This window comes from Engystomops pustulosus, chromosome 8 (genome assembly GCF_040894005.1).
Source record: "Engystomops pustulosus chromosome 8, aEngPut4.maternal, whole genome shotgun sequence".
Lineage (NCBI taxonomy): Eukaryota > Metazoa > Chordata > Amphibia > Anura > Leptodactylidae > Engystomops > Engystomops pustulosus.
Window position 1 is genome coordinate 45,263,711 of NC_092418.1, and position 11,484 is coordinate 45,275,194.

The 11,484-nt window shown below is 41.1% G+C and overlaps 1 protein-coding gene across 1 annotated transcript; it reads right to left on the reverse strand.

Annotated features, from left to right (window-relative positions):
• Positions 1–265: 265 nt before the first annotated feature.
• LOC140076215 (hemoglobin subunit alpha-3-like) lies at positions 266–11,164 on the reverse strand. The gene is made up of 4 exons (XM_072122725.1): positions 10,950–11,164; positions 10,061–10,190; positions 8,727–8,928; positions 266–583 (listed from the first exon to the last, which is right to left on the reverse strand). Exons 1-4 carry the CDS (start codon positions 11,008–11,010, stop codon positions 455–457), a joined length of 522 nt encoding a protein of 173 aa, XP_071978826.1. The 5' UTR covers positions 11,011–11,164; the 3' UTR covers positions 266–454.
• Between the last annotated feature and the right edge of the window lie 320 nt (positions 11,165–11,484).

An 11,484-nucleotide genomic window follows, 5' to 3' on the forward strand; every position in this document is an offset into this window, starting at 1 on the left:
CTTGTTATTCCTGTCTCCTGGTTTCGGCTCTGCACCTCCAGTGTGTCAGACAGAGACAGCACAACATTGCCCAAAAACCGGGAATGTACGCCCCGAATCTGTGACGGTTGGGACTTATGCAAATACGTGGTGTGAACCTACCTTTACCAGCATGTGTCAGTTGTGTAATACAGCTTCTGCGCATGGAGTGGGCTTGGTCTCTGAGCCTTATCCATACAGCATTTACTGCTGTAAGACATATATAAACCTTTCTCTTCAGTCAACAAAGTTTTCACCAGATTTATTTTGATGGTCATCAAACACATGTAGTAACTGGCCAGAGACTGCAGCAAACACAATCATATTACAGCCAGAGCATTTTCAAATTGGTAAATATTGCATGATTGTGTTCTTAGCCCTGAATGTTCTGCAGCATTGGTGGATTGATATAGTCCCCTATGCTAGGAGCATTGATTTATCTGTACTTGGTGAGGAGAACGTTATAGACTTCATCCATGAAATTGTCCCAAGAGGCCTGGATTCTAGCAGGGAACTCCTCTTCAAAGTTAGAAGTCATGACATGGTTAATGGTGGAAGACATCATCTGCAAAGTAAGAGGAGATGATATGGATATTTACAGATGTCACATGTTATCAAGCAAGTGATAAAATATCTATCATATCATTTACCTATACAGGCAGTCTCCGGGTTACGAACAAGATAGGTTCCATAGGTTTGTTCTTAAGTTGAATTTGTATGTAAGTCGAAACTCTATATTTTATAATTGTAGATATAGACAACATTTTTACCTATTACTTTCAGATGCAACTATAGGATACATTGTAAGTTTCTGAGATACATTTTAGTTAATAAGATAAAGTATAGTTGATATGATTCAGCATCTTACATTTATCTTAGGTCACAGACCTTTTAGTTACTTAGGAATTAAGAAGTTTTTAGCATCACTGACTTTGCAAACATCAGCTCAAGACAGAATAATGGATAATAATCCGGGAGGTACACAGTAACATCACTTGTGTCAACATAAAGGGAAAAATGACCGAATGTTTCTAATAAAATGTTCGCCCTGAAAGGTAAACTAACATGAACGCATCAGTTAGATTAGTGAAGATTAGGAGAATGTAAAAGAAATTTTTGCCAAAGATGATGGATGTTATACGTCTTATCTGATCAGTATACAATTAATCATCTGATCAATAGGCCCATCGGTGGAGGCGCACGAGCGGGATGACGTGAGACGCCGCTTCCCGCTCCTCCCCCTCTCTGTGGAGCGATCCGGGCAGCACATCATGGGAGCCCGTGAGCGCTGTGTCCTGTCGGCAGCAGTTCATACGACTGGACCCCACTGCTAGCGCTGGACATCGTAGGCGGCCGCAGGACCTGGTGGGATATATCCCCGGAGCGATATCTGGTGCAGTCTAAGGACGGGTGGCAGGTTCCCCTGCCGAGGGACATCGTCCAGAGGAGACAGCGTGGTCAAGTGGTAGTCGGCCGGCGTGGCTGATGGGTATGCTGACCGGCCGCCTAGATCAAAGAAATTCCCGGACGGACCCCAATGAACCCAAAAGCACCTTAAAGAAGTGGAAAAAGTCACTGGTCTCCGAGTCGGTCCATCTGAAGGATAAGGTTTGACTGCTATCACCGCCAATTTACTCTGATATGAGTCACGGTTGTGCCTTATGAGAACATGCCTGCAAAACTTCGGTTTGCTTATCAACTGTGGCTGCTATAACTAGTCAGTGTGGGGTTCCTTTTTTTACTACTGATTTACTACTGATTAAGTTGGGAAGGTACGCTTTGCTGCTATATCAATCCATATCAATCCATACTAACCCAGACTGACCCTCATTAACCTCTCTTTCTGGGCTGCATCGGAGTGATTCGGGACTGTGTACTAAAATCAATGCTGGTTCTTCTTGTGCGTTTGCATGGACGGCAGCTTGCTTCTTGACGGGCTTTCAAGGACTAAATTTTTCTGGCTTTTGGACTGAGCTTGGCTAACTTTAATCTAGGACTAACACTGCATTATGTGTTGCTTCAATCTCTCCTTTCCTGGGGTGGTCTCTTAGAGTAAAAAACTAACTGAGCTTTTGACTCTCTAACCTGTATATTAACCTGTATATTAAGAACTAATTGGTAATGGTCAATATTAAGAATTAATGGTTAAGAACTATCTGCCTTACCTCCCTAATCCTGGTGGTGTTTATACTATTGTTGTCTGTCTGATTATCATGTACAGTGATCTTATTTCTTTGAGAATCTAATCGTAATATTGGACAATTTATACATCAAAACGTTACACCTTACGAGTTATCGGAGGTCCGAAATACTGGGGAATGAGTCCTTTTCTCCCAAAAAATGCCGCCTAAAAATCGAAAATCAGCTGGAGGGGGCTCCCCCAAGGTAGCCAAAGATCGTACTGGATCTAAGAATGGCACATCTGCTAGATTGGAGAAGATCTGGAACTCCCCAGTTACTAAAACAAGACAGACAGCGAAGGGGGTTCAGGAGGTAGCTGATGGGTCAGAGGTACCGGGCCCGGTGGAGACAGAGATACCGGTGGGGGTAGAGAATCCCAGCTTTATTTTGTCAGAAATTTTAGCCACAGTCCAAAAAACTGGGACAACAGTAGCCTCACCTTAGAAACAGGGTTAATAAAGGAAGAGATGACTAAGATTCGAGAGAAAATCTCAAATACAGTGGCTCAAGTCAAGGTCCTAGAGGTGGAAACAAAAGTCATTAAAAAAGAGGTAGCAGGGATCCTCAGGGAAAATAAATTTTTGAAGGACAAACTAACGGACTTAGAAGATCGGTCCCGCCGATCCAATGTCAGAATCTTGGGGTTGCCGTAAGAGGTGGGCTCAGAGGGGCTCGAAAACTTTCTACAGACATGGTTGTTAGAAGTAATAGGCAAGGAGAAATTCTCTAACTTGTTCGCAGTGGAAAGAGCCCACCGTGTTCCTAGTAAAAAAAACCCCACCAGGTGCGACTCCCAGGGCTATATTGGCTAAGTTACTGTGTTTCTAGGATAGGGAGGCAATTATTAGATTCTCTCGTGGAAACGAGGATTTCAGGTATAATGGCAACAAGGTATTTTTTTTCCCAGATTACTCTTACAGTAACGGGTTAAATTCCGGGAGGTAAAAAAATGTTTAAAGGAGGCCGGAGTTAAATTTGCCCTGATGTACCCAGCCCGCTTGAGAATTGTTTTTCAGGATCAGACCCATTTTTTTGAGAATGCGGAGGAAGCAGCGGGCTGGCTGGAAGCAAAGGGGTTCTGAATTAGGGGTACAGCCGCTGGTTCTTGGCGGAATGAAATAGAATTATACTCATAGTTTTTTGTCTTGGGGCTCTGTGGAGGGGGGGAGGGGTTACGCAGGAGTTTGGAGACCTGCGAGTATGGTCAGGTCAGGTAGGAGGAGGGGGGGAGGGGGGGTGAGGGGGGAGGGAAGGTGGAAGGTAAGGGGAGGGTACCCAGCTGGGAGTTTTTTTTTTTTTCTTTCCCTGCTTTGAATCAGCATGGCAGTTCAATTTTTGACATGGAACGTTAGGGGGCTAAACAATGGCAAGAAAAGGTGTATGGTGGAAGATGTTATTACTCGACACCTCCCAGGAATAATCTGTCTTATTGAAACTCATCTAACAGAGCAAACATCAGGATGACTTAATAAAAAATGGGCATTGACCAGGTTGCATGCGTATGGATCCATTTTCTCCAGGGGCGTATCCGCCCTGATACATAATAAGGTCGATATTAAGATCTTATCGACCAAAATAGACAAACAGGGCAGGTTTATTTTTATTTTTTGTGACTTATATAACATGCGTTGTATTCTTGCATTTGTTTATATTCCCCCCCCCCCCCCCATTCACATATGAAGTTTTGAATCTTTTGATTCGGTTTATATCTGATAAGCCGAATTACCCGACTTTGGTGTTAGGAGACTTCAATGCCTGTATGGATAACTCAAAGGATAGGCTGAATATGAAGGGATCCCAAACTGAGGGAAGGAGAATAGGGCTGAAAGGTTTTTGTGAGGAATGGAACCTTAAAGATGTCTGGCGGGTTAAATATCAGGACAAAAAAGCATTTTCTTGCGTTAGTCGAACACATTCTACCTTGTCCAGGATTGACTTATGTCTGGCAAATGATAAATTTCTGGTTTATATCAAGAAGATGAAATACGAATCAATAGTGATCTCGGATCACGCTCCGGTTAACGTGTTAGTTAATTTAGCAGATAGGATTGAAGGCGGACGGGGTAAACCCTTCTGCCTGAATCCCCACTGGCTAGTAATCCTGGACAATGCGGCTAAAATGTCGACACGAATAACCGAATTCTGGCGTCAAAATGGAGGCAGTAGTGACCCATTATTGGTCTTGGATGCGCTGAAGGCATTTATACGAGGGATGTATTATAATGATATTTCATGGGCCAAAAAACAATTTAGGAGGCAGGAGGATTTATTGAAAAAGGAGGTTGGAACGAAGCAAGATCAGGTGGCGGTAGATCCATCTCTACAGAATAGGGATGCATTGTTTAAAGCCCAGACGGATTATAATACTTTTGCCCAGAAGAAGGCACAACATAAAATCTTTTTTTCCGGTCAAAAAAACTTCTCAGAAGGGGGAAAACCGGGGAAACTATTAGCAGCCAGTATCTCCAGGGGTAGTACAAAGGAGGGAATTTTCTGCATCCAAAATCAACAGGGGAGCGTAATTCGGGAACAAGGGGATATACTGGAGGCCTTCAGGCAATTCTATTCTTCTATATATCAATCAGAGCTGACGCCTCGGGGGATGATCTGGATGACTTCCTCGACGCCATTCCCCTCCCCTGACTCTCAGAGGATAGGGGGCGGGAGTTGGGGGGCCTGGCGTCGGGGGAGGAAATCCGGCAAGCCATTGAGGAGGCCCCAATGGACTCCGCACCAGGGTTAGATGGTCTACCATTTGCATTTTATAAATCATTGGGTACCGTGCTGATTCCCATCTTGACTCAAGTTTTTTCTGTTATACTTAAGGAGGGCCGTATTACGAATTCAATGAGGGAAGCTTCCATAGTACTTTTTTTAAAAAAAGGTAAAGACCCCATGGATATGGGGGCCTACAGACCTATTTCTCTTCTCAATTGTGATATAAAAATACTGGCCAAAATTATGGCCTCCAGGTTGAGAGGGGTCATAACAGACCTGGTACACCCAGATCAAAATGGGTTCATTCCTGCAAGAGGAACGGATTATAACCTGCATAGGCTGTTCTCTGATATACAACTCAGAGAAGGGGGGGACTGCTCCATCCTGTCGTTAGACGCCGTTAAGGCCTTCGACAGGGTGGAGTGGTCGTTCCTCTGGAAAGTACTTTTAAGGTTTGGCCTTGGGAACGACTTTGTTAAGGGGGTTTGCACTCTTTATAGTGCCCCATTGGCTAGGATAAGCATTAACGGTGATCTTTCGAACCCTATCCCTCTCTCCCGCGGTACACGGCAGGGGTGTCCCCTCTCCCCGCTTCTCTTTGCCCTTTATATAGAACCCTTGGCTATAATGATAAGACAAGCAGAATGGATTAGGGGATGGGGAAGCGGGGGCGAGGGGACAAGATTTCCCTTTACGCTGACGATATTCTGATGACTATACGGAAATCGTAGGACACGCTTGCGGGAATCTTTAGCCTGGTTTCAAAATTTGGACATTTTTCGGGACTTAAAATCAACTGGGAGAAGACGGTTTTATTACCATCAGATGGGGAATTTTCTGACCCTGGGATTCACGTGGATGTTTTAAACACGGATGGGGCATTTAAGTATTTGGGGGTGACGGTTGCATCTGACCCTTCCAGATTTATTGATTTGAATATTATCCCAATCATAAACAAAATGCGACACACCATCTCCAACTGGTTAAAATTGCCATTTTCAAGAGCCGATAGAGTTGGATTGCTAAAAATGATTTATTGCCACAATTATTATACCCACTGGCGGCCTGTCCAGTCTGGGTTCCTAAAAGAATTTTTAAATTAATAGACTCCCTGTTTACTGAGTTGATCTGGAATAGGAAAAGGGCAAGGTTGAAATTTTCCATCATGTGCAGAATGGTAGACCAAGGGGGACTGGGAGTCCCGTGGATGTTTGGCTATTATATTGCAGCTCAATTGAAATTCTTAATCACTAGACGGAATTGTAGTGCATTTCATAAACTAATTAATTTGAGTGTAGGACACAGAGATTCGATTTTCACATTATTAGAGAGTGGTGAATTGGCACAAGCGTCGTATAGACACATAAGTATTGCGGTTCAACTGGATAAAGTGTGGCGGGTAGTAAAAAAGATATTAAATTTTGAGGGGGTATTACCATTCTCTCCTATTTGGGATAATTTTAATTTCGAGAAGTTTAGGTTTGTCACAGAGAAGGAATATTGGAGAGGGAGGGGACTGCTCTTCCTCTCACAAATCTTTTCAGAAACACGGATGTTAAATTTAGAAGAAATGAGGGCACAATATGGGGAAGGAGATAGGAGTTTTTACTTTAAATTTCTTCAATTGTATTATGCATATATTAGAACAAGTGATAAGGGTAGATTCATAGTAGGAACAAATGTTTGTATAGAATTTTTAATAAACTCTACCATCAGGAAGAAAGTGACATCACATATATATAATTTAATTCTGCAGGCTTGGGCTGAAAAAGTAGCTATTCCATCTTGCAGTAAATGGGAAAAGGACATTGGGATAGTATCTTAGGAATTTTGGAAAAATTGTTATAAGGGAGTTTTCTGCTCATCCATGTCCTGGAACCATAGGATGACCCAGTTTAATTTTCTGCATCAGCTATATTATACCCCTAAGATGTTATATAATATGAAGCTAAGAGCAAACTCCGAATGTCTTAGATGCTCGGAACCTGGAGCGGATTTTATCCATGTAGCCTGGTCGTGTCCCGAGATAGATCCTTTTTGGAGGGAAGTTTTTCAATTTATAGACGATCAGCTATCCGTAGCCCTACCCGGGTCTGTACAGGTTGCTATCCTTGGGGTGCTGAAACTGGATAAGCAGGATCTTTGCAAAAAACGAATTATCAACAAAATCTTATTTTTGGCAAGACTGGGAATAGCAAAAAAATGGGGCAGTGCTCAAAGGCCGTCTAGCAAGGAATGGCTGGAGATGATTAGAAAAGTAAAGGCTTGGAAAGGATTAACTATCATAGAAGTGGTCGCCTACATATATGGGAAAAGATCTGGTTGGTAGGGGGGCAAAGGTGCCAGGATCTTTGAGAGGGACTAGTATTCTGTATATATATTTATTTTTTTTTTCTTTTTATCCAATTGTTTTTTTTTTTTTCTCTTTTTTTGGGTAAGGGAGGGAGGGTTAGGGAGGGGGCTGGGGATGTTTTTTCTGTTCTATAGGGGATATTTGTATATCCATGGGAATCAACAACGGATTATAATAACCATCCGCATGGCAATTAAGATTTTTCTATGTCATAGTACGTTTTGATACATATGTGTATGATGTATGAATTGTAAAAAACAACTATAACATCTGTTAAAGTGGGGGTTGGGCAGCGCGTATTTCTGGTTGATGTCATTGTACTGTAGGTATATATTTTGATATATGAGTAGTTCTATGCACCTTTATGACCTTGCTGCTACACCCTGTTTTTTAGGGCATCTACTATTTTTCATATGCACTTTAGATTTTATCTATATATTAATGTATTGCCGCCAAGACCCCCATTGTGGTGTATATATCCCCTTTGTCATGTGTTATAATGTTTAAAATGTTTCAAAAAAAAAAATCATCTGATCAATAAATATGCTTTTTATATAGGCTTTTTATAATATGCTTGTGCTTGCGTGTTTATGTGCAAACTGCTTGCACATGTATTTAACTCTTACCGACATGTGACGTATTACTACATCTCGCGATGTCTGCAGGTGGATTGAGAGGGCTCACGGGTTGAGCCCTCTCCATAGCCAGTAAGTCTCTGCTGCATATTGCGGGTGTTAACTCATCGAGCTTCAAAAAGATGGCGGCCCCAAGGCATGAAGATCGTCGCTTTCTTTTACATCTTCGGGGGGCGGTGATCGGTTACTATGACAGCTTCGGGTCTTCCACAGACCCGAGGCTGTCTGGTTTTAACTTATTCATTACAATGCGATTCGCACATTGCAATGAATGAGGTGGAAAATACCCATATACTGCCAGACTGTAGTATGGCAGTGTATGGTAGGATCAATCAGACAACCTAGGGTTAAAGTACCCTAGGGGTCTAAAACAATAGTAAAAAAAATAAATGAAAAAAAGTAAAATAAAAAAAAAAAATTATATAAAAATAACTAAAAATTAAAATCATAAACACATTAGGTATCGTGGAATCCGAAAATGCCTGATCTATGAAAACATAATAACTTTTTTCACTGCGTTTAACCCCGTAACAGACAGCCGCGTAAGTGGCATTTTCGACTTTGGATGGTACATCCAAAGTCGAAAATGCCACTTACGCGGCTGTCTGCTCCGTTGTCTGAAAGAGTGACGAGGGGTCCGACGGAGGTACGTGGGACCCCATCGAACCCCTTGTTTTTGTGATCTGTTGGGGTCTCATCACTGAGATCACCAATGATCAGCAAGTTAGGCCCTATCCAATGGATAGGGCCTAACTTTTCTTCATGGGAAAACCCCTTTAATACATTTCCTCCAATATGTTATTAAATCTTTTATCCCTTACATGAAACTTATCAGGGTCTCTCAGGTTGTAGGGATGGAGTTTTTTGATGGCAGACAGAATGCCTTCAGGGTTATCCAGATGGCTAGCTGCATATCCAAGGGCATTGAAGATCTTGCCACCCTGCTTGAGAAGATCATCAGATCCGTGAGAAGTGTTAAAGTGGGCAAAGTAGTTCTTTGTCTCAGGATAGCCCAAAAACAGCCTAAAAGGAAAATAATCAGTATGAGAATACAGAAGACCAGTATTGTGCTATAGAAAGATTTCCAACATCACATTCAGACTGGAAATTATGACGAAGATCAATGATATTTGTAAACACTTTTCAGTTTTGAGCACACTCAAAGTGTGTAAGTAACCTAGGGGCAGGCTGTGTATATTGGGGGAGAGGCTGTGTATACGATGAGGAAGGGGTGTATAGTGGGGGGAAAGGCTGTGTATACGATGGGGAGGCTGTATACACTGGGGGAGAGACTGTGTATACCGGGGTAGAGGTTGTGTATACTGAGAGCAGGCTGTGTATACTGGGGCATGCTGTGTATAATAAGGGGAGGCTGTGTATACTGGGGGAGAGCTGCATTTTAAATTTTCGCCTCAGATCAAGAAGACTTATGTTAGTTGGATGTATGTTTTTTGTTTGTATTTTGAGTGTTCTCAAAACTGAAAAGTGTTAACAAATATCATTGATCTTCGTCATAATTTCCACTCTTTAGTGGGTATTTGTTGAATTATTTGATACTTTTTCAAGCAGTGCACAGGAGTTTGTTGTGTACGAAAAAACTTAGTTTGCGCTTGATTTTTCTCTCTATTGCAGCTGCTCTCAGATGTGGGCACATGATTTACTGTTGTTTTGTACCTAAAAAGTGATAAACTATTGAAAAAATATGCAACCAAAAAGTAAAAAAAGATTCAACATTTGAAGAAGAGCCCAGATTATAAAGACACATTAGACACATTAGGCCCCTTCTTCACTTTTGATTGAGGATATAAATTAAGAGAGATTGGTTTGCAGGACCTCTCATCTTCTTGCACTTTGCTCAGAGCATAACAGCAGGACTTCTCCTCGGTGGCTGCTGGAGGTCTCCCTTTCACTTCAGTTAGCAAAGGCAATTATGTAGAGACTGGATTTGGAAGAGAGATGATTGCTGGAATGTGCTCCACCTGCTCTCTAAGGAATCAACAGGGGCAGTCACTCATAGATCCAGGCACTAATTAAGCTTTTTAACCCACAATGGAGGAAATGTCTGGTTACTAATAAGATGTGCCAAATATATCAATACATATGCTATTACTGTAATAAAATAAGTGTTGAACAGGCAGCAAGAAATGCTAATTACCTTTCCAAAGTCTCAGCACCCAGTTTTTTAGCTTGCGGAGCAATCTTGGCCAAAAAGTCTTTGACAACAGCAATCTCACTTGCAGTTGAAGATATTGGGATGCTATTAGGCTGTTGTACCTTAGGAAGACCTGAAATTTCAAGAAAAGTCCATAATGTACAGAAGTTGTTGTAGCTTGTTAATGGTTAAAGGGACTTTTATTAAATTTAAACGGGTTTTGCACTTTCAGCAAATGATTGATAAGGTTTGTGTAAGGAAAAGGTATACCATTTTCCTATATACTTTCTGTATCAATTACGCACAGTTTTCTAGATCTCTGCTTGCTGTCCTTCTATAGAAATCTTCTATGTTTACTTCCGGTGGATAGAAATGTGTTCATGGTCATGTGATGTCACACAGGTGCATGAGAATTTATTATCATACACCTCTGTGATACCCATGGTCTGTGCACCTATGTGACATCAAATGACCATGGAACAAATTTTGATCCACTAAAAGGAAACATAAAGGCTTTCTACAGCAGGACAGCAAGCAGAGATCTAGAAAATCATGAGGAAATGATACCGAAAGTAACTTAGAAAACTGTTTAACTTCTTCTTACACACATCATATCAATTATTTTCTGAAAGTGGAAAACCCTTTTAAGCTTCAATTCTTTTGGTTAAAACTAAACCCCACTGTGTATAGTTATCTATAAAGCAGCACAATGCATTGAAGTCACACAGTTGACTTGGTGTTTGGCTGTGGTTGTTTAAATTTATTCTACAAATAGTTCAAAATATAGATCAAATTGCTATAAACATTTTGAGCTACAATTATACAGTTAATTACACAAAAACAATATCATAATCCAGATTTAAAGTAGCAAAATACAAAGAAAGACACATACCTACAGCCAAAATAATTTTGCTCCAGATGATTAAGACAGCAAACGAGTTCATCATGTTCATCCACTATGCCTTTGATTTCTATATATATCAGGTGTATAGGGATAAAGAAGTACTCAGGGAGTCAGACATGCCAAGACCAACAGTACTCTCAAAGATTGCCTCCAGTTTATTACAATACTAAGCTTATATCTATATCCGTAAAATAACAATAACAATATGAAACAATAGGACAGGCAATCATTCTCATGAGAAATCTCCACCCAGAGTCCTCTCATTGGTTCAGAAATAGACTGATTCCTTAAAGGGGTGTTCCCATATCAGCAAATAAAGGATATTGTTTGTATTATGATAAGTTACACAATTTTCCAATATACTTTCTGTCTTAATTCCTCCTGGTTTTCTAGATCTTTGCTTGATTTCATTCTATAAAAAGCTTCACTATTTACTTTCAGTAGATAGAAATGTGTCCACAGTTATGTGATGTCATACAGGTGCACAGCTCGTTAGAATCAGAGAGAGTAATCAGAGGTGTGT